General features: G+C 26.2%; 2 protein-coding genes across 6 annotated transcripts; one reads left to right on the top strand and one right to left on the bottom strand.

Annotated features, from left to right (window-relative positions):
• The first annotated feature begins 105 nt into the window (after positions 1 to 105).
• LOC127279265 (pericentrin-like) lies at positions 106 to 15,470 on the top strand. 5 transcript variants are annotated; one of them, XM_051301512.1, is made up of 18 exons: positions 106 to 406; positions 1,147 to 1,254; positions 1,367 to 1,633; positions 1,791 to 1,958; positions 2,047 to 2,358; positions 2,420 to 4,258; positions 4,692 to 4,832; positions 5,221 to 5,516; positions 5,596 to 6,254; positions 6,330 to 6,457; positions 7,589 to 7,645; positions 8,695 to 8,862; positions 9,546 to 9,611; positions 9,812 to 13,645; positions 13,763 to 13,936; positions 14,055 to 14,434; positions 14,612 to 14,667; positions 14,808 to 15,470. In XM_051301512.1, exons 1-17 carry the CDS (start codon positions 356 to 358, stop codon positions 14,634 to 14,636), a joined length of 8,673 nt encoding a protein of 2,890 aa, XP_051157469.1. In that variant the 5' UTR covers positions 106 to 355; the 3' UTR covers positions 14,637 to 14,667; positions 14,808 to 15,470. The 5 variants fall into 5 exon arrangements, with proteins under 5 accessions (XP_051157469.1, XP_051157466.1, XP_051157471.1 ...); XM_051301509.1 differs by lacking the exon at positions 14,612 to 14,667; XM_051301514.1 differs by lacking the exons at positions 4,692 to 4,832; positions 14,612 to 14,667.
• Positions 15,471 to 16,907: 1,437 nt separating this feature from the next.
• LOC127279273 (2-phosphoxylose phosphatase 1) lies at positions 16,908 to 21,019 on the bottom strand. The gene is made up of 4 exons (XM_051301533.1): positions 20,568 to 21,019; positions 19,876 to 20,043; positions 19,217 to 19,782; positions 16,908 to 19,148 (listed from the first exon to the last, which is right to left on the bottom strand). Exons 1-4 carry the CDS (start codon positions 20,656 to 20,658, stop codon positions 18,420 to 18,422), a joined length of 1,554 nt encoding a protein of 517 aa, XP_051157490.1. The 5' UTR covers positions 20,659 to 21,019; the 3' UTR covers positions 16,908 to 18,419.
• Positions 21,020 to 23,698: the final 2,679 nt, after the last annotated feature.

Genomic DNA, 23,698 nt, shown 5'->3' with positions numbered 1-23,698 from the left:
ACATTTTCTCGGAGGAAATTCAAATGACAGATGTCAGCACTGTAGTTCGATTTTTTAAATATCTCTTTTTCTCCTCTTATAAACTTATAGTTTTTGACATTTACAAGACGCTTGGCATTTTGTAAATTTTATTAACGGACAAAAAAGAAGTGACGATAATAATAATAAAAAACGTTTTGTTGTCAATAGAATATATATAATAAAAATTAATCTTTAAAAATGTAGAAAGTTGTATTAGTGACAATAGATAATATATAATTATTAATAATCTGGTCAAGTAAATATTTTAGTTTAAATTTTTCGTTATAATTTGTTAAAATAAAAAAAATAAAAAAAAAAAAACCATTAAAACGTTATGGATGAAGAAGAACGTAGAAGACGCGCCGTGGAAGCAGGAAAAGAAATGGTTAGCATATTCATATATATTTTTATATTTATATAATGCCATATTAATTAAATGTTGGCTATTTATAAATACAATTTGTCCCTTTCAATGGTATATGCTGAAAATAGAAAATCCTCTAATCGAGTTCGTCGTACCTTGTATTCAGAAATAACTATTTCTTACGTTTCCTATTTAATGTTGAGCTTTTCTTAATAAAAGTATGTTTCTTGTCTTTAAAGGCTTTTATCAATTTGTTTACTGTACATAATACTTTTTGAACAGTAAACTTATTGTTTGTAAGCCAATGTCATTAGAGACACATTGATTAAAGACATCTAGATATATATATATATATATATATATATTGATATTTTTATTGTTGTGTGGCACATGAATTCTTGTAAAATTAGAGAAGAAAAAAAATTATACCAATTAGCGTTTAATTTATTAAAAAAAAATAGTTTACATTTTGTTCTGGCTATTTGATTTATTTTTTAATTTACTTACATAATCTTTTTATTTCAATTATTATTATTTTTTCTATTTAAAGTTTAATTAATAATGAAATTTTGTTATTAATATAAATAAGGGTATTATTTATTAATACGTTCATTTAGAAAGTACTTAATAGTAAATTGAGAAAAAAATGTAATTATGTAATTTTTTTTTTATTTAAATGTTAATAAAATTTAATTAACGAAATAAAAATAATGAATAAAATGTTGAAAAAATAGCAATATATTGAAATGAATTTGTTTCAGCTTGAAAAATTTAAAGCTGAACGATTAGCACGAACATCACAAGCATCTGACGATGATTCCTTTCGAAATAGTTTACCAAGACAATATTTAGGACCCGAAGGTGCCAGTGTAAGTGTTTGCTATATATTTTTTAAATAAAGGGCGATAATTAAATTTATTTTATAAATTTTTATTTTAAAAATAATTTTTGAAATAATTATTATTTATTGTTTAAAAATAGGCAAATGAAAGTGTCTTTTCTCGCGATGTAACATATAGCAGTGTAAGTATGAGTGAAGGCGAGGGAGAAGGAGAATTGGAAGTAATGGCTGGTAGAGTAGCAGAATTAGAGGAATTAGTACAGGGAAAAGAGGCTGTTGTGGAAGCATTAACAGCAGAAATAGAACATCTTCGTGGTGATAATTCCTCACCAAATTCATCTCACAACAGTAGCCATACTAGTAGTATTCAAAATAATTCAAACATCATAGCCATTTATCATTCTAAAGTGAGTAGAAATTTTTAACTCCATTTCGCAAATATGCAAAATAAAATAGAAATTGTAAAAAAATTACTATTTTACAAATTATATCATAACAATTAGAAATTTAAAAAGTTCAATGTGAATGTAGTTACAAAAATTTAACAATCTTTTGTTTTTTTAGCTTCAAGAGTTTGAATTAGCCGTTCAGCAACGTGATAAACTTATTGAAGATTTAACCTCGTCTTTAGTGCAAGCCTTGGGTGCTCGTGATAATTTAGTTGAACAGTTAAATGCTCTCAATGCTGTACAGTTAGAAAATCCAAATGTCGAGAAACTCACACAAGAAAAGGTATAATTAAAATTACTCGCTGTGAATTTAGATTATTTATAAATTTTAGATTTAAACTTTAATGTTTAATTTTTTTTTTTTTATTTAGATTAGTGCCTTAGAGTCGAATGTCGGCGAACAAAAAAATGTGATTAATGATCTTAAGGAAAAAATCAAAAATTCTTACGAGAGGATACAAAAATTAGAGATGGAGAAAGAATTACAAAATTCCGAAATTGGAGATTATAAAATGCAAATTAATAATCTTAATAAAGAAATTCGCGCTGGCGTTGAAACAATAGAACAACAAAAATTAGCCGAAGCTCGAGTTGAAAAAGTAAAAAAAGAAATGCAGGTCCTTATGGAAAAATTCACAGCTGAAATTAATGCAAATGCTTTGGAACATCAAAAAGAACTTGCGGTAATTATTAATATTTTTTTAATTTTCAAACTTCAATTTAATTACTTTTTTTATTTTAAAGGAATTGGAAAAGAAGTACGATCATGAATTGGAATCAATTAAGGAAACATACGAGAAGAATATACAGAAAATAAGAGATGAAAAAATAAAACAGGAAAATGTTCATTCAAAAGAATTGGCAGTTTTTCAGGCACAGGTGGTGAATTATAAAAAAACTGTTGAGGCATTAAGACTTGAGCTAATGAATCGCAGTGAATTACAATCATCACGAACAAATTCAAGTTTACAACGTTCAAAAGTCGATGATCTTGGGGATGATTTATTAAATGAACAAATACGTTTACATAAAATTCAATTAGACGATATGACTGCTAAATATATGGCAGCGGCAAGTGTTCTTGAATCAAAAGAAAGTATTGAACGTTCATTGGAGCAAGCTCTATCCGATGTTGCCGCTTTGAAGCAAGAGAACGAAATTCTTAAATTTAAAATGGATGATCTTACAGCTCGTTATGCGGCCGCTCAATCTCTTCTTGAAAATAATCAAATGCACGAGAGATCGCTTAATACAAAAATTTACGATTTAGAAAAAACTCTATCGCGTATCAGTGGAATTAGTACAAATTCATCGCCATTTGACGCGACTGTTTATCAAAATCTCGATGATTTTGCAACTCAATATCAACATCATCTTCTTGAGCTTGAGGAAAAATCACATTTAGAAATGAAACTTCAAAGTCGTATTCAAGATCTCGAGAAAAATATTCGTGAAGCAAATGATGAATTAGAACAAGCTAATAATATGAAACGTTCATATGAAAAACAATTAAAGGAAATGAAAAATACATGTGATAAATTAATTCAAGATGCATCGAGAAATGAAAAAAATGATGAAATTGAAAATTTAAAGAAAATTCTCCACGAAAAAGAAAATGAAAATAATGAATATAAAAATAAATTCCAAGAGATTAATGAACGTGCAAAAAAAGTTGAAATTGAAAGGGAAAAATTGAAAAATGGTTTAGCTGCCGCTTGGGCAGAATGTGCTGAATATAAACGATTAAATCAAACACTAATGGGTGAAAGTAGAATTGATGATTCAATGATTTCTGAAAAAAGTCACATTATTGAGGAATCAAATAATAATTTGGATTTAACAAATTTGGAACAATCAGGAAATAAAAGTTCAACTAACGATAGTACAAAAACAATTGCCAATATTTCAAATAATGAATTCATGAAATTACAAGAGGATTTCGAATTTATCACCAAAGAAAATGAACGTCTTGTAAATGAAATAAAAGAAGTGACAGTAAAATTGAAGAATTATCAAGAAATGGAGAAAATAATTGACAAATATAAGGAACAATTTGAAAAATTAAGAAACGAAAATGAAAAATTATTAAATCAAATTACTGAATTGAAAGATGAAGCTGAAAGTATTGATTCATTGAAACAATGTATCGATCGTCTTAATAAAGAAAATGAAAAATTTGTACAACGTATTGATGAGATTTGCGCGAAACATAAGGGAGAAATTAATGAAACCGAAAAGAGACATCAGGATGAAATGGAAGAGTTGAGAACTTATTTTGAACAAAAATGCCTTCAAATGGAGAAACAATATTCAGAAGAGATTTTTAGTCAACAATCAAAGAAAATGTCGGATGATAGTGAAATTGAAGAATTAACGGAAGATTTATATTATGGCGGTGGTGGTGATTGTGGTGCGAATGTGACAAATTTTGATAGTCACTCAAAAATTGAGACTTCTTTAACAAATGGTGAACAGACTACTACTATTGCTGAATATAAGGCAAAAATTGAATCACTACAAGAAACATTGAGAAATATTAAAGAAAATGGATCTCGTACTTCTCTTCTTAAGGCTGTTAATCAGGTAAATATATTATTTTTAACAATTTCATATTTTTTTTAGCTAACATTTTTTTATTAACATTAAAAAAACATTCATTTTTTGCAGTTAAAAATTTTTATTTACATATTTAAAACATTTTTTGTTTTTATTTTTATTTTATGGTTCCTTTTCCTAAAAGATTATAATATCTTATTTTTCTGTTATTTTTTGTTTTATTTTCTTCTTTTGTCCTATTTGTCTGGTTTTTTGTTTTTAGATTTTTTTTTGTCAAAAATTTTGCTTCATATTTTTGGTATAGAGGTAAATTTTTGCACGATTCATCGATTAACATTTTTGTTATGTTTTTTTTGTTAACAATTATTAATAAGGTTTTTTTTCGATTTAACTTTCTAACATTGTAATCCTCATTTTTGTGTTTAATTAACTTTTTTGCGTGATTCCTAAACGCATGTAGTGTTGTCAAACTGATTTGGACGAAACAGCGTTGGAAAATAGTGAGTTGACGAAATTACGAGCCGCTTATAATCATCAACTTGAAGAACAAGTGGCACTTGCTCGGCTCGATATTGTCAATGCACTTCAGGACCAGATTCAGGTAGCTTTTTTAATGGGCTACATTGCAACAAATTCCTTCCATTTATTTTCATCTGTGCTTTGTCTTTGTTTTTTAAATTCATTAACTTGGATTTTGGGATTCATTTTCTTATTAATATTTTATAAAAATATTTATTTAATCATTCATATTAATCAATTATCAAATATTTATGGTATTATTTTCATAAAAAATAATACAACTTAAATAAAATTGAAATAAATTATTTATTCTATAAATTAATTGAAAATTCTGAAATAAATCTATTTTTTAAAATGTTTTACTTTAATCAAATTAATTAGAACGTAAATATCATTTGAAATTGACAAATTTTCAATATTTATTTACTTTTTATTGTAATTTTTAAAATGAGTTTTCTCTGTTACTTCAGACTTTACTCACAATTGATGCGGACGTCGAAGAAAATTGGCCATTAGAATTGTTAGAATTACGAAATAAATTCACAAGTAATGCTAAACGCGAGATTCAGGAATTGAAGGATAAACACGATTTGGAATTAAAACGTTTAAAAGAGGAACATAATTCTAATTTGAATATTGCAAATCGTTCACTTAAACGATATGAAGAAGAAATGAAGAAAATTAAAGAACAATATAATCAAGCGATTCAATCCTCAAATTCGGAAGGAGAAAAATCTTCCTTAAGGAACAATTTACTCAACGAGCGGTAAATTATTTTTAAAAAAAATTAATATAATTAACAATTTATTATTATTATCTTATAATAATCACATTTTTTTTTCCAGAGACAATTTATTAAAAACTTGCAGAACATTAAAAAATGTAATTGGAGATTTAATAAATTACTTTACAATTTGTGAGGACGAAGTGAATAAATCGTTTATTAATGAATTTGTCGACAGAAGAACACCAAAGAAATTAAATTCACCAATTGTCGATTGTTCTTTATCTTCGCCTAATGAAAATCGAACACAAAAGGAAAGTACACAGCAAATAAAACGCGTTCATTTTGCTCCTCCAAATACCGGTGAAATTGCCACAATTGTCAATAGTGATAATGAGAGTATTTCGGAAATAATTGAAAAGGATTTAGATATTGCAAAAAATTTCCGACGTGAATTAAATGATTGTCTAACACGTTTAAAAGTTGAAATTGCACAAATTCTTGATATTTCATTTACACCCGATGAATTAAAAGCCGATCAACTTTCGAAAAAATTATTATTAATGACAAAAAACAATGAGGAATTGAATGAAAAACTTTTAGATGCTGAGAATATGCTTGTTGGATATCAAGAGGAAATGGAACAATTAAAAATGAAAATTCATAATATACAAAAATCAATGATTGAAAATAAACAAGAAATTATTTCCGAAGGATATGGTGAACAAGATCAAACATGTGAGGATGAATTGCAAGATATTTCGCAGCTTCAAGATCGAGGTTTTTAATTTTTTGTTTGTAAAATTTTAATTACATTTGTAAATATAATTTAATTTGAAAATTTGTTATTTACAGCGAGATCTGTAATTATGAATGGTAGTGCTGATAGCAGTTATCTTTTGCAATTAGTCGAGGAATTGTGTAGACACAACGACAAAATTGCTGATGATTCAAAAAAGGATAAAGACGATCTACAAAATCAGGTAAGTTTTTATTTCGAAGATTTTGTTTTTTTTTATATAAAGGCGCACAAAATGCATGGGTCAAATTATTTAGATGTGGTGTTTTGTACCTAATTTAAGAATATATTTTTTTTCGGTTTTGGTGTGATATGTATCAAAACGCTTAAATATAAAATAGTTGAAATGAAAATTAGAGATCCATTATAAACGAAGAATTATTTCTCATTATTTTAGTCTTTTTTTTTGTTTTAAGTGAAAGTTTCCGTTCATTATTTATTATAGTTCATTATTAGCTCACCGATTGATTGTTTAATTATTGTAATCAGTTAATTATAATTTTACTAATTTTTACTTTTTTATTTTTACAATCTTTATAATTTTTTCTATTTGCAAAAAAATCTGTTTCTTAAAAATTATTTTCTTTTTTTCTTAATTAAAATTAGTGAATTATAATTAACTAGTTACTATTAAATTATTACCTTTTTTTGTTATTAGTTTATAAATGTAGATTGAAAATTATTGGGCTTGTATATATTCATTTCCCTTAACAATTTTCTAATCGCAGACACATTTTTGAATCGCATGTTTTTTTTTATTTGATAATGAGGAACCGTTTTTTTTTTAATAATATTTATTTTTGCTTAACAGTTTTCTTGTTATCTTCTGTCGTTTGATCTTTTTTTTCTATTTCACTTCTTAAATGATTTTTACATTCACATTTAGCATCTATATTAATTTTGACAATATAGTTTATCATTTTATCAAACCGACATTCATTTCATTGAAAATGACGCTCATAATTGTCAAATTATGTAGAATGAATTCAATTAGATAGAGTTCGTTAAATTATATTTGACTTAATAGAATTAGTTACTGTAATTATATACATATATTTAATTTTAACACTTTCCTTTTATATCACTTTTTTTAAAAGAACTTGGAATTTTTCGTCTCTTAAAAAAAAAAAGTTGGAAGAAGCTTTTGTTTTCGTTCTTTTTTTTGGGATTTTTGCACATAATATATATTGAATTTTTACAATTATTTTATTTGAGTGAAAGAAAAAGAAAGAATCTCTCATAATCAAAAGAAAAATTCATTGGCTACGAAGAAGATTATTAAAATAAATTGATTGGCGTTATGTTGTCTTGCCAGCAGGTGTCATTAGAACCCAATCCTCCCTCATACATTCACAGGGTTTGCTGTCGAAAGGTAAATTATAGAATTACTAATATTCAAATTATAAATCCTTTCTCTATTATTAGAGCTTTAATAATATACGTCTTCGATTCTCTTTTTTTTTTGCAGCTATTTAACAAATCAGACATTTTTTACTACTATAATGTCTGAATACAGCTATTACCGCTTTAGCAAAAATAAAAAAAAAAATCTCTACCTGATATTCAGTTCAGAAATTCCTTGCCGAGCAAAAATATTTTTAAAAAAATGGGAAAGGTGTTCGTTAATTAATTTATTTTTATTTATTTATTTTTACGATGGTTGAGTTTCATTTCATTCATTTTAAAATTTAAAGAAAAACATTTCATTTTCTTGTATAATTCATATTTTGTTGAATTAATTAATAAGGTGTATATAAATTAATTTCATTATACACAATAATTTTAATGGTAAATATTAAATAATTATTATTTTCTATCATTATTATCACAACTGACATTATCATTATCATTATTAATTAATTAATTATTGATATAAATCATTCTTTTAATTTTCAAAAAGCAATTTTATTTTCATTGCATGAGTGTTTTGTATACTTAAAACAAAAATAAATATAAAAGAAATCTTGCTTGATTCGTGAAAATAGCACATATAATTTTTTTTCTGATTGTGGTGTTTTCAATAAAAATAAAATTAAAAAAAAATAGCTTCCTGCATGGTTTTTATATATTAATCAATAATGCATGGTAATTCATGTTTATCGATGTTTTTTTTTTTATTTGAAATTGATTTTCGATGAATAACTAAATTTATAAGAACCTTATTAATTTTTATAACCTTTGTATTTATAGTTTTATAATAAATTTTATTATGTTATAGAATCATTGAATTTAAATGCTTTTAAAATTACTAAAATTGTAGTTATTCTTTCAAAATTCAACAAATTTTCAAATGTGTTTCTATGATACTTTTTTTTGAAAGTTTTTTGATTTTTACCCCTTCAAAAAAAAAAAAAGAAAAATTTGATTTTAAAACAGTAAATGAAAAAGGATATGTTTGTAATGTTTTTTGAATTATTATAGATAACCGCTGCCGATAAACAACTGAGGGCAATGAAAAAATTCCTTGAAGAACAAACCAGCGAGCGGGAAACTGAAATTGATGAGGCAACAAAGAAAATTGAATATTTGGAAAATCAGCTGAGAGATTTGGAAAGGACCAAAGAAAGAGATCAGCGAATGACATCTGAGGTACGTTATTTTACTATTATTTTCTTTTCATTCATATTTTATTAAATTTTATTTGTATTTAAGTTTTTATTTTTCTTTGATTTAAAATTATCAAATTTTTAAGGAGGCAATTAACTCTTTTTTTTTTAATTAACTCTCTTGAGTATAGAATAATTTTTTATTAACTGGTTTAAAAATATTTTTTTATTAACTGGTTTAGAAATATTTTTTTAATTAACTAATTTAGAATTTTTTTTATTAATTTTTGTAAACTTTTATTTTATAATTATTTATATAATTATAATTGTTTTTTTTCATTAATTTTGAAAATAATTTTCTTTTTATTGGTTTTATAAAATCGTTTTTCAATTAGATTTAGGTAATTAAAATTATTTATTAATTGATATTACACGCTGATAGCTTTAGTTTTGGTGTAAATATATTAATTTACGATTGAACAAGGAAAAAAAGTAGATTATAAAATTCACTAACGGTGTCGTATAATTTTAGCTTTGTAAATAAAATGCAATTACGGGTAAAATTAAAAAAAAAACAAAAAAATTTAATGATATTTTTGGCAGTAAATTTTAACTTTTATATGATTAGTAATTATGCTTGTAACACCGCATCACTGCTAATTTTAATTATTAACACGAGTTTTTCTGCACTGTGGTTTTGGTTTTCTGTTTGTTGCACAAATGCAGTCTTCACTATCGCCTGTACCGTCGACAGAATCCCTTGTACTTCGAACAACTGACACCCGAACAGATGTGAGTCAAGTTTTTCTATTTGTAAATAAATTGAAGATCACTATAAATTCTGTAAATACTACATTATTCATAAAATTTATTAAATTTATTCGTTAAATTTTTGAATTTTAATATTGAAAATTAAAAAATACTACTTAAGATATTTAATATTTAATAGAAAATTGAAATTGATTTTTGTAAATTAATAAATCATTTTTCAGGTGGAGGCATTGGAAACACAAATGCGGGAAATGTCATCAATGATGTCGGACACTGAGGCGAAAAAATCAGAAGCCGAAAGTGAATTAAAGGCGGCAGTTGATAAAATTTGGGTTTTGCGTGACATCATAACTGATCTCGAGCAACAAATGCAGGCGAAACTTGAACAAGAGGATGTGCTTTTAAATCGAATCGATCAATTGGAAAAATTGATATCGGCACAAAATCGTAATCAACAGGAACTTGCGCTTGAATTGGAGTCCATTAAATCGGGAAGTGAGAATCTTCAGTTGAACGAGCACATCAGTCATCTTCAGGAGGAATTGAGAAAGCATAAAGTCAGTTCAGAGCATTTTAATTCAAATTCTTCGACATTGAAACAAATTCGAATGGAAATTCGTGAAATGCACAGTCATGTGGATAAACGAATCAAAGAATTGGAAGCACTACATGTTTGTGGTTCAAGTCTCAGTATCAGTCAACCAAGTGAAGATGTTTCAATTCGTGATCAAATTGAAGCAGCACGTTGTCCAACACCTGACGATCCAAATGCACCGCCCACACTTCCTCTCGATCAGGTGTTAAAATTAAAGGACAAATTAATGAAACACTCGAGAGCTGAGGAAGTGGCATTGAAAAGAATCAAAGATTTGAATATTCAGCTAACAACATTAAAAAATCAAAACGAAGAACTTATAGCCGAACAAGAGATTTTACAGCAAACAGCTTCTGAACAATTGTTTCAAATGGAGGCAATGCGAGGTAGACTTGAGCAACATAAACAAGACGCTCCATTTGCTCAGAGGCAAGCAACCTCACGATTGGAACTTCAGTTACACGAGGTTAATACCAAATTACATTCATTCGAACGAATGATCGCCGACAAGGATTTAGAATTAAAAGAGCAACGTGATCATCTCGAGAGAACAAATCAATTATTAATGGACAAGGAAACGGAAATTGCAAATATTGTTCAGTCGGAAAGTAATGTCATTCAAAAATTGAAAGATCGTTTAGAAATCATTGAAGAGGAGAAGAAGCATTTTGAATCGAAACTCGGTAAACAGGAACGTGTTCAAATGGAAATTCCCCAACTTCTTGATACAATGCTCGCCGATAAGAATGAAGAAATCGATCATCTTAAAGAACAATTGCAAAAGAAAGAAAAACAACTTGAATATTATCTTGCTCTTGATTTAGATGAAATGAAAGAAAAACAACAGGAGACAAAAAATAGCGCTCGAACACTCAGCGATATTTTATCAATTAATTCTGAATGTGAAGAATTACAAAATTCTGGTTTTCCCTATCAGGAAACTGATGGAATTCGTGAAATTCAACATTCAACTAGAAATACACATAACATTTCATCGTTTCGTGTTCCAATGCCAGGAATTTCGAAAAATACTCTCGAATTCACACCAACTACAATTGATGTTAATAAAACTATTTTTGTCCCCGAATTGGATTTGGGTAATTCACAATCAAGTTTTTCCAATCCAAAAGATTTAATTGACACTCAACTTGAACGAAGTGAAGTCGATTCTATATCTCTTGATAAAACTCAAGAGAAAAGTAAATCAAAAATTTCACCTAAACAAAGAAGAAGCAAATCATCATCTTCATCTGATGAATTATTACGACAACAAATTCAAGTACTCGACACTCAATTGAATGCAATTAAGGATGAATTGAGTTTAAAATCGTCAACATTACGACAACGTGAAGCTGAATTAGTAACACTTCAAGGAAATCTTGAGAAACTACGTTACGAATTAAGAGAAACAATTGAATCTCTAACGCGTGATAAACTTCTTTTTAAGAGTCAATTTGAAATGAGTCAAGTGGCTGAAAGTAAATTGAAAAAAGATTTGGAACAAGTGGAGAATACAATGAAATTGAAAATTGAAGAATTGGACGATTATAAGAGTAAAATTCAGGTGAATGAGAAAATTCTCATGGAATTGAAAAATGAGAATTCAAAATTAAAAAAGAATATCGAAATTATTGAAAGGAATAAAAATAATGATGGTACATTGGAGGAGAAATGTCAAGAAGTGAAATATCTTTCAGAACTTATTTTCCAAAAAGATGTGACAATTGAAACACTTGAAACTCGAAATATTGAAATTGAAAATGAAAATAAACAACTCTATGAATACAGAACGAAATATGAATTATTTAAAGAAGAAATAGCAAGTTGTCAAATGGAAATACAACGTTTGACACAGGGTTTAAATAATCGTGATGATATTATTCGAAGATTAGAGGAAATGGCTAGAAGAAATAGTTTTTCTGGTGCTTCTTCGCCAAGTGATAGTAATAAAAATAATCAAGAGTACAATAATAAAAGTCAAGAGATTCATCATTTGCAGGAGTACCTCAAAGAAAAGGACAAGGTCATTAGGCAAATGAATGATGATAGTAAAAGTTTACATCGTGCCTTGGAAACAATTCAAAATAAAATGAAAGAATCAGGAAATGTTGTTGAATTGAGGAGAAAATTAAAAGACGAGAAAAAAATGAATGGACAATTGAAAGAATCCCTCGATAAGGCATTAAATGAACTCGATCGATTGAAAGAAGAGGGAATTCAATTGGAAGAAGAAGGAATTGAAGATATGGTCCATAGGGAATTGAATCTCTCGGCTCAATTGGATAAACAAATAATGGATGCCATTGAAAGTGAACCAGAAGAAGGAGCAGCGATTCGACGAATGGAGAAACATTCCTGTAATTCATTGAATATTAAACCAGCCGCTTATAGACAACAGGAAAAATTAATGGAAAAATTGAATGAAATGAAATTGAAATTAACGCAAAGCAATAAAGAAAAAGAAGAAATCTATCGATTAAAGGATGATTTAGAAATCGAGAGAGAAATGCTAAGATCACAAGTTGAAGAGTATGAGAATCGAATTCTACAAATTAAATCCGAATTAATGGAGGAGAGAAAAAAAGTCACGAATTTAGATGAAGAAATTTTGCGTCAAAGAAATATTATTAAAACACTAAATGTTCGTATTGAGAAAGAACATAAAAATTTTGATATCTCACAAGAACAGGACGCGGAACTTTTATCGGCACTAAGGCAAAAACTCACAGCATCAGTGAAAAATGAATCAAAATTACGTGAAGAATTAAATCAAACACGACAATTGATGAAAAATTTGGAAATTCAAATCAATTCGATTAATCGCGAAGAAAAAGTGCAAACTAATAATGAACAAACAATTCCATCTGATTTATTAAAACAAGAACAAGAAAAATATTTGGAATTATCGGAGAAATTTGAAAATTTACAAACTGAGAATGATGAATTGAGGGATAATTTGAAATTAATAGAACGGGAAAAAAAGAGATGTGAAGAACAATTAGAGATTGCAATTGAAAAGCAAGAGAATTTTACGAGTAAATTAGATTTAATTGAATGTGAAAAGGAAAATTTAAATACCGATCTCAAGAGATTGAAAGCTGAATTAAAAATGAAAAAAGAGGAATTTGAATTTTTACAGAAAAAATTGAAAACAATGACTGACGCTGAAGCTAAACGACAACAACATAAGAGCAATGAACATGGTGAATTAAAGAAATTAAGACGTGATTTGGAGAGTAATAAATCTGTTTTAAAAGATTTGGAAACAGATTTAGAGCATTCAAAGACTGAATTACGTTTTGCAAAAGATAAAGAATCAAGATTAAAGGAAGTGATTTCCGATTTACAAAATGAAATTCAAACAAATCAAAGAATACAAGTCGAACTCTCTGAAAGTCTCAAGAGAGAGAGAATCACTAGTGAGAAAAATGTGCCATCCAAATTTATCGAAATGATAAAAGTAAGTTTTTAATAATAGTTGAAATAATTTTTTATTCTTACTAAAGAAATTTAAAATTCAAAAAAAATTTCAAGAAAACACATGTTTCATATTAAAATAATAATTTTCTTTTCGCAGGAATTAAATGATAATTTGGAAAGAGTTAATCGTGATAAGTCTGTACTCTTGGAAAAATTGAATAGAGTCAGAGAGGAGAGAGAGAATTTTGCCCTTCGTGTAAGAACTCTTGAAACACAATTAACACAAAAGAAATCTTCACTTGGTACTTTAAATCCACTCACTGAAGACAAGGTAATTTTTCTCAATATTAATTTTTTTATTGATTTATTTACATAAATAAGAAGAAAAAATTGTTTTAAAAAAATATTTTCTTTTAATAAAATGTTTAAATAAATAAAAATTATTTTAGTTACAGCATTTTTATGGAAAATTCCTGAGAACGGACAGTAGACGCAAGGCGCTTGTCTATCAAAAACGTTATTTACTAAATATATTGACGTGTTATCAACGATCTGAGGAGAATACTTTAGCGTTCCTTGCACAATTGACGCAAACAGAAAGAACATGCGTGAGAAAAGGTTCGAATCGAAAAAATTTCAAAAGTTATTTTAGAAGTGTTGTCCTGGTTGTTATCACCGTTCATCGAATAAAATGGCTAATTACAAGATGGCGAAGTGGCAGAAGAATTGGAGCAAAAGCAATATTATCAAATGGTGATCAATCTTTTGTTCCACTTCCAACGTCAGCGTCAAATCATTCGCCACCGGTTCGAGATTTTCAAAATGCAAAGTGAGTATTCTTTTTTTCTTCTATCGTTTTTTTTTTACGTTTTTAATTAAAACAAAATTTTATTTTGCAAACTTTATTTATTACAGTAAAATTTCACTCGTGTCAATAAATAATTATTTAATTTTCTGTTCGCTTAATAAAATCGATTTCAGTTTTGAAAGTACAAATTTTTTTTAGTGTTGCAATCGTGGACTGTGATTAAAACAAAAAGCATGATGTTGATAAAACCTCGAGTAAGTTTATTTAGCTTTTTATTTTATTTAAATTCTTAATTTTTTAATTAACATTTAATATTCAGAATAGTACAATATTTTTGACGTTTTATTAGTTTAAAAAAAAACAAAACAATTAACATTGTCTATTTTTTTTCCAGTGGCGACCAGAATTCCAATTTCGATGAATACCTGCAGCGCTTTTTAAAAACTTACAATATGAATTTAAAAAAAGACATTGATGCAGATCATTCAGATTAGAGAGAAAAATAATTCATTATTAAGAATACTCTTTTTTTTAAATAATTATTTAATATTATTTTAATTTAATATTTAATTCCAATTTTATTTCAAATTGATATTATGAAAACAAGAAATTATTTTATACTAATTGTTAAAAATTTATAGTCACATAAACACACTCATTTTTAATTTTTAATTTATAGGAATTATATATTTTTTAATTTGGTGAACAAAAGAAAAAGTACTAGTTAATGAAATTAACACTTTTTACAAAAGAATTTAGTCACTATACGATAAATGCTGTTTAGTTTTTAATAATAAGCAAGTCAATGTTATTCCACTTTGCACGTTGTAAGATATTGTGATTTACCATTAATTATAAGAATTTTTTTATACTCTTAATTATTATATTTATATAGGAAGATGAAGATAGGTGCTCAGATATTTTTAGAAAAATGTTAATGTGCCGATTGTTCAACACTAGCTAAATGGGCTCTTCCTTTTACCGAAATTTACCAAAGCATGTTGATCAGAAATGTATGTTTTTTATATTGTAAATAAAGTGTTAACGAATGACCTGATATATTTTTTTTAATTCATAAAAATAAATATTGTACAAATAATTTTTTCTATTAGAAATTTATATACATTTTAAATTAATTAATACAAAATGTATAAATAATTATGTACGTAATTGATTTTTATTTAGAATTCAATTACTTTTTTTCACCTTTAATTAATTATATTTCAAATTAAATTATTTATTTATTATTTATCTTTGTACGTTATGTACTTCTTTTATTGTTCTAAATTTAAATATGCCGCGGTATAATTGAACCGGAAGTAAAGAAAATTAAATGTTTCTAGAAATTTAATGCAGTAAAATTAATTTTAAAATAATTTACTTTGATATACACAATAAATTTACATTTCATTTATAATTATAAATCGATTATTAAAATTAAAATTGATATAATCAAAATATATTTTATAAATAATTAAAATTTTCAATGTAATATAATTTAAATTTGAATAACGTGCGGTAGTTTATCGTCCAATCAGAACTCTTTTTACATTTGGTAGCCATTTTTATATTTTAGCCAATCAGAATTCATGATTCCCAAACCTGTCATTTCTTGTAAAATTTTTCTGTGTTAGTCGCCTCGCTCTTTATAATTTTCTTATTTTTTTATAAAAAATAGTTTTTTTTCATGGTTTTTCGTCAAAATTTGTTTGTTACATCTATTTATTATAAGAGCTTGCTATTTGATGAAAATATTGTTAAAAAGTGATCGACAATTGCATCAAATTTGAAAATGAAAATCACCATGAGGTCTGGTTTGTTGAATAATTTTTATCTATTGCTTTTAAATTATTATCATTAAAAACGAGAAATTTACGTGAATTCTATAGTAATTTCTGTAATTTGTTGGAAAAAATTGAATTATATAGTTGAAGAAAAACAATTGAAATTTACGACAATGTTATTTTTCCAAAATGGAGTCGTTAAAAAATGTTAATAAATAAAAAGAACAAAAGAATAAACAATAATGTTAAATAATGATTAATTTTTGTTTCTAGGTTACTTTCTTAGCGTGATATTAATCAATATAATAAATTTTGAACTTGATTGTACGTTTGGAAATATATTTTGCAAAAAAAAAATATTTTTTTATCGAAACTGTAAAGAAACATAACCTAAATAATGGAATTCTTGGATCTAGTTTTGAAAACATTTCCTTAAACGAAAAAATCTTTTTATGGTAAGTTATACAATTAGTACAAATTTTATTGCAATTTTTCTGTTTTTATTTTTTGTAAACGAGATATAATCATGATTTTGAAAATTTGAGAAAATTAAAGGTATAATTAAGTAAAAAAGTACTCTGTGCATATAGACCGTTTTAACGTCTTTAATACCATCATAAATTTTTACATAAAAACAGCTTTTGTTTTGGTTCGTGCGGTGCTAAACAATTGAAACAAATCTTTGAGAGAACAGTTTTTAAATTCTATAGTTTCTTTTTTTTTTTTAGTAATTCGTGTGCGTATCGTATTTCTTAACGAGTGAGCGGTTGTTAGCAACCAGGAAGAAGGTACAACTATTTTGAAATTTGAATATCATTTGATTATCACCCACCTATAAATTATTATTTTCCTAATCTAAAAATTATCTAAATTCGATTTTTTCCATAAATTAATAATTAAAAAATACAAAAATAACTGTATTTTCTCAATAAAGAAAGAGAAATTCAAATATAATAAATTTTGAAAAATTAGAAAAGACAAATGCGATAATTTTTTATATATAACGATATATAGAAAGCTGAAATATAAACCGATTAAAAATTCGAATTTAGATAATTTAAATATTAAGGAAGAATACAAATTTAATTCGGAGATAATTATCCATTCTTTTTTTTAATGGAATTTCATTTCGTAAAATGGATGTGCTTGGTCGTGGGTTAAATCCATATTAGATTCTACGCATTTATACCCAACTATAATAGTTTATTTTCATACTTCCACCAAAAGCTTGCATTTGTAAATTTTAAATCTGTTTTTCTGTTTTGTTTTTTTTTTTAATATTCAAAAATTTTATAATTCAGTTAAATAACTGAGATCTGGAGACTATTTTAATAGTCTAATAGTGTAACAAATTTTAAGTTTACATGCAATATCAGTGCTTTTAGCAAATCCTTCTAACTTTTGTCTCGAGAGATAATTATTTACATATTTACAATAAATCGTGTGATAAAATATACGTAGTGGCCATCTAAAGCTAAATATCTGTGAGATTATCGCGAAGAGTTTACACAGTCTAGATTTTTTTTTTTTTTTTGTTTTTAAGGCTCCATTGGATCTTGAACATTATCTAAACAATGTTCCCTTTTAAGTATATATATATATATATTTTGATAAGAAATATTTTTCATGCAAACTAGAGGTTTTGCATATTTCTTTTTTTTTTTTAATTGTAAATGAAAAATTGCAACCTCGTTTGCATATTCTATAAGTACTTGTGGAAATTTTTAGTTTCTACTTTTTCTAATAATAACGCAAATGAGATCAATATTTAGTGCCTGGAAGTCGGTCTTTAAATAAAAGTATAGATTAAGCTGTGAATTATGTTTACCCGCGTCAAAATCATAATTTTATAAAATATCAAAGAAATATTTCTATTATATAATAAACTTTTTTTATTTAATTTTTAATTAAACGAATTTCGTTAAATATTTTAATTGGAAAATGTCGCAGGTAAACCGTCTTATTAAAAAAAAATTTTTACCGATTCTTTTCATAGTGCTTGGAACATTTTTCTCTGAGTCTTATATCGAGGGTTTCGCGAGAAAAAAGTGAAAAAAAAAATGTAAATTCAGTCAATAAAAGAAAAAGCTATCGATACTTGACATGTAATACTGAATATATATATTAATATTGAAATCTAATCTACATCTTATAATTAATTATTATAAATAAAAGTCTTTAATGAAACCCTTGATATGTAAAAATTGATTAGTCATCTATAATTAATGTTTGTGATTCGAGCAAGCGTCTTTGAAATTTGTCGCATTAAATGGAACAAAATAATCGTCATGTAAAAGTCGTATAATTGCTTCGATTGGACATAATTTCGTTTCTTTTTTACCCCTCACATTATCATCAATAAATGTTGCGCTGTAAAAATTTGCATTCTTACAAAAGGGAATTTTTTGCGTTAAATCCTTTCCATTAACAACAACACGAAAATAAAAATCACTGGCAACATGATTTTCATTTCGTGGATTAATTTTATAAATTTCGATGATAAATCTGGACGCATAATGTGGTAAAATTGCATGATCAGCAAATATTCCCAAGGCAGTTGATAAATATTCCAATGTTCTATCATGACCCGAATATAAAACAATCTTTGGCTTTCCCTCTGATATAATTCTCAACATATGATTGACAATATTGCGAAGAAGTCCATAAGCTCTTAATAGTCCATGTCTTCGTCGAGCTTGACTTTTTCCATGTTGACGCGCTTCCCATTCGGTATAGGCAAAAATACCCGTCACATGTTCAGTTTTAACGCACAATCTTTGTGATTCAAAATCCATACATGGAAGAGGTGCATTGTGACAAACATACGTTAATAGTGAATCAACAAGAGTATTTGGATTTGTCGTTTGTTCTGGCATTTCGAGAATAATACTGGAAGCTTGTTTTATTAAATCCGACACTGCCGGATGTGATTTCAAGTGATTTGTTATTTCCTGAAAAAAAAATTTAGTTTCATTATTAAAGAATAAAAAAAAAATTATTTCATTTATAAAATATGAACCTTTGAATTGAGTTTCGAATATTTGTCAGCGGCCGCACAAGCACAATCCGAATAGCAAAATGCATAACTTTGACTTTCTTTAAGTGAGATTTTGGCTAAATTTTGAAAACTTTCGTTTCCAATGAAAGCGTAAAGAAGTGCAACAGCACTTTGGACTGTTCGTCGATAGCGTGTACTAAAAACAATAACATCTTTTGATGTTACAGTATTATTCGCTAAATTCAATCGATGATAATAAGCATTTCTTAGGACGAGACCAATTTTCAATAATTGTCCAACACCGAGTGTTGTTAATTGGCCAAGTTTGCAGTCCCTTGAATTGGACGGTAGCATTGGAAATCCATGAAAAGGTCCCAAAAATTGAGCCCACGCTGAACGCGAATAAAGTGTGACATTTTGTAAAAAATTCTGATAATTTTGATAAATTCCATCTAATTCGGGATTATTAGAAAAATCTCCAGCACAATTAACTGTACTTATATTTCGAACGTGAGCTAAAGGTCCTCGATCACCGTGTCGAGTGAGAATTATCACACCTCCCAAAGTGACATTCCCGTCTACTCTTCCTAAAAAAACACGCATATAAAAATTATTATCATTTAGAAAATCATTTTTTTAATTTTAGAAAGAAAAAATTAATTTATAAATTATTTTTTTACCTTCGCTTCCTTGAGTAATATCATTTGGAGTGTTACAAAATCGAAAAATCTTTTTTGTCTTTAGATCAACTTTAAAATTTCTTGGAAATTCTTTTATCGATAATTCACTACTGGATGGTCTATTTTGTATCGAACTCTTCTCATCAACTCCGATATATTTATACATTCCTGTTGATGAAAAATTTAATTTTTATTTTAATTTAATTTTTTTAACTCAATTATTGTTGAATCAAATTTTTGTATAATTTTATCTACATAATTATTTATCTGTCAAAATGAAATTTTATTTAATTTTCTCTTCCAAAAAAAAAAAAAAAATTAATTAATTAACGAAACTCAAAAAGCTGAGAATTATAAAACAAAAAATTGTATTTATTAATTAGATAAAATTTTAATTATCATAGATGAAAAAATTTAAGATTGATAAATAATATTTGTAAAAAAAATAATTTGGTTAAAAAAAAGATAATTAGGAAAAATTATATTAACCTATTATTATAATTTTCAAATATCCCGCAAATATAATTTTCCTATACAAAGGAAAATTGTCGTCTGCTATAAATACAACAAGCTTATATTTTGTTTTGGCGGTCTGTCAAAGTTTCGACAGAATATATTATATTACCCATTAAATTAGATCGATTTATTTTTATAAATAGACATAAAATTAAGTAATCAAAAAGAAAATTTACCAGCCACAAGTAGAAAAATCCAAACTGTAAGGATGACATAGCAATAGAATGCTCTATGTTGATAAGAGAGGCGAACCATTTCGATGAACATTTTTTTGATTATACCTTTTGTTGTTTCCTAATATCTCTTTGTCATCGATAAAAATGAAAATAATAACGATAATTGCCAAGTGGATGGAATGAAATCCAAAGACGATTAGATACTAATCGTAGCATTCTTCGTGTTCAATCTATTTTTTTCATGTACCAGTCGTCCATAGTAGCGGCATATTTTACACAGTGATTCGAATTCAATTATTGTTTGCAATTTCTTGTACCTCATTATAAATTTTTTAACTTCTCCCAAGCCATATAATAAAGGTTTTTAATTGAAAAGAGAACAATTTATTTACAATTAAACAACGCGTCGCGAAAGCCAGAGAAAATACTCAATAGGTTAACCAAGCGCAGGCGCCTGACAACTACTTTCTGTTCTACATTTGTTAAATCTACGCAATCGCAAATATATAGTGGTGTAATTAACTAATTTTGATAGATTCATTAACGATGTGATGATTATGATAATAAAAAATATACATTGAGAAAGAAAATTAATTATTTAGAAAATATGCGATCAATTAAAAATTCATTTTTAGAATTAAACGATTGAAAATTAATCTCAAGTTTTAGTCCATGTTCAAATTTTCCCGCTGGAATTGAACCGGAAATAGTTAAACTTTAAATTCCCCATAGTGAATAAAATTTTATGGAATTCTTGCAATTATATAGAAAATAAACAATTTGATTTTTAGTTAAATTAAATGTATCTTTAATAGCAATGTATTATTTAATAAATAATTAAATTTTTAATTTATTTTAAAGCTGAAATTGAAGAACGTAGTTTGTTGTCCAATCAAATTTCACGTTACATTTTGCTGCCAATCAAAGTCCAGGATTTTGAATTTATATCATTATTATAAAAATTTTCTAAAGTGATCGCGTCGCTCTCGGCAACATTTTTCGTTTTTTCTTTAAAAATAGTTAATTTTTGATATTTTTTGTGAAAAGTGTTTTATTCCATCTGTTGCTAAAGTCATAGGGCACGATATTTTATAAAAACATTGATTAAAATTGATCATTAATTGCCAAAGTGTGATATTGATAGTTGGCACTTCGCGTAGCTAATTGATTAACTTTTTTGTTATGTGTAAAATGAAAAAAAATTGGATAAATTCGTCATAATTTTCGAAATCATGTCTCTCAATTTAGTATTTTAGATTGTAGCTTTCCTCGGGAAATTTAATTGTTTAAAAATTAAATTATTTATAATGATCAACAATTGTTCTTTTTTTAGGTTATGTTTTCTTGACGTGCTAGTAATAAACAATTAAATCAATTTTTAACGCGGTCTAAAATTGTGAAAAGGAAGATTTACTTTTTCCAAAAAATGATTTTTTTTTTGTCAAAATGAAACATAACCTAAAAAAAGATCCACTGAAATCTTATAAATTGTCTAAAAATAATTAAAAAAAAATTGTAGCTATAATTTTTCTTTTTTAAACTTTTCTAAAATTTTTTTTTTCCAGCATCATCTGAAATGAATAAAACTGAAATAAAAGTTATTAATAGATAAAAAAAGATAAAGAATTTGAAATTTTAATTTCACGGACCATTATTCTTTGGGAGAAAAAATAAAAAAAAAAAATTCAGCGAAAAAGTTTAATTAAAATTTTACAATAAAGTTTAGAATCAGTGCGGGTTTAAAGTATTATTTTATGAAGTGGTTTAAAATAGAAAATTTCGATCAGAATTGTGTTAGTGAAACAAGTGTTGTGAGTGGAAAAATATTTTATTCACAAATTGTGTAGTTTGGAAATATTAAAATAAAAATTGGAAGGATTCCAATCATGTATTTTTCTAATTTCATTTGAGGTAAAAATTAATTTTTAAAAATTCTCAAAAAAATTTAATTATTTTAAAATTATCAATAATTTTTGAAACTTTTAAAAATTATTTTTACAGGACTGGAGTAAAAAGAAAAGGAGAGAATTGAGGAGAAAAACTATCTTGGAGCCAGCATCAGCAGTCGGTGAGTCCCTCCTGTTTTCAAAAGTGATGTGGCTGAGGCAGGTTGTAATAATTTTGAAAAATTCCTTAATGGCAGCTAATTAAATCAATTAATTAATTTATTTCAAATTATATTTAATTTATTTAATTAGCAGGTGGATTTTTATTGTTTATATTTTTTTTAGATTAGGTTGAAACTTCTTGGTACACGGGAATTTGTTTTAAAAATAAAATATATTATTAATTTACTTAATATATATTTATTTAAATTATAATTAAGTAAAGTTACTGAATTACGAGACCAAGAAGATTTTTTATTTTAATAATTTTTCATTAATCCTTACATTCGAAATATTATGTTTTTCACCTTATTTACTATTTTTTTAATTAAACATTCAGTTTTCACTAAAATAAAATAATTAGTAAACTAAAAATAAATAATAAAAGTATTTTTTTTGTAATTAAAATTCAATTTAATTGAATCTAACTTTTTAAAGATTATACAATTTAGATTAGAATGTTTAATAATATTATTTCCAGGTATTTGTACAGGTACTAATTTATAATTTTTTCTCATGAAAACCAATTTTTTTAAAATTAATTGGCTTTTAAGAGCATCCACTATTGTCATTATGTGAATTTTTCCCCATTTTCCACATCTATTTTATATGTTAAACTTTCTCACTTCTGTTCGATTATCTAAATTTTCGTTAGGTATTTTATTTTCGTTTATAAAATTTCTTAGGAGTCAGGAATTGTTTCCTATTTTTACGTTTGTTTTTTTTTGTTGATTATTCTCACTTTCGTTTGATTTAATCTGTAGCTTTTTAGACCAAGTTTTTGGCAAAATAAAAAATAATAAAATAATTTATTTAATTCAAATAATTGACTATTTGTATCAAATATAATTATTAAATCAAGCGTCAATAAAATATTATTTGTTTGAATTGTTTTCATAAAATTTAAAATAGTCTAGTAATTGAAAAAATTAACTATAAATAAAACACAATTATCGTCAAATCTTTTTTCTTTTGAATATTTTTTTTTATTCATATTTTTTAAGCAAAAACACAACGAGATTGAAG

This window comes from Leptopilina boulardi, unplaced genomic scaffold, assembly GCF_019393585.1.
Source record: "Leptopilina boulardi isolate dan_hultmark-lab unplaced genomic scaffold, ZJU_Lbou_2.1 LbouV2_214, whole genome shotgun sequence".
Taxonomy (NCBI): Eukaryota; Metazoa; Arthropoda; class Insecta; order Hymenoptera; family Figitidae; genus Leptopilina; species Leptopilina boulardi.
Note: the sequence above shows the minus strand (reverse complement) of the source record. Positions and strands in the feature narration are given on the sequence as shown.

Coding starts and splice junctions, on each gene's coding strand:
- LOC127279265 (XM_051301509.1), top strand. CDS start 356: ATGGATGAAGAAGAACGTAGAAGACGCGCCGTGGAAGCAGGAAAAGAA. Junction 1,634..1,790: donor TAGCCATTTATCATTCTAAA/GTGAGTAGAAAT, acceptor TTGTTTTTTTAG/CTTCAAGAGTTTGAATTAGC. Junction 14,435..14,807: donor CGAGATTTTCAAAATGCAAA/GTGAGTATTCTT, acceptor TTTTTTTTCCAG/TGGCGACCAGAATTCCAATT.
- LOC127279273 (XM_051301533.1), bottom strand. CDS start 20,658: ATGTTCATCGAAATGGTTCGCCTCTCTTATCAACATAGAGCATTCTAT. Junction 20,044..20,567: donor GATTTTTCTACTTGTGGCTG/GTAAATTTTCTT, acceptor TTTCATCAACAG/GAATGTATAAATATATCGGA. Junction 19,783..19,875: donor TATTACTCAAGGAAGCGAAG/GTAAAAAAATAA, acceptor GTGTTTTTTTAG/GAAGAGTAGACGGGAATGTC.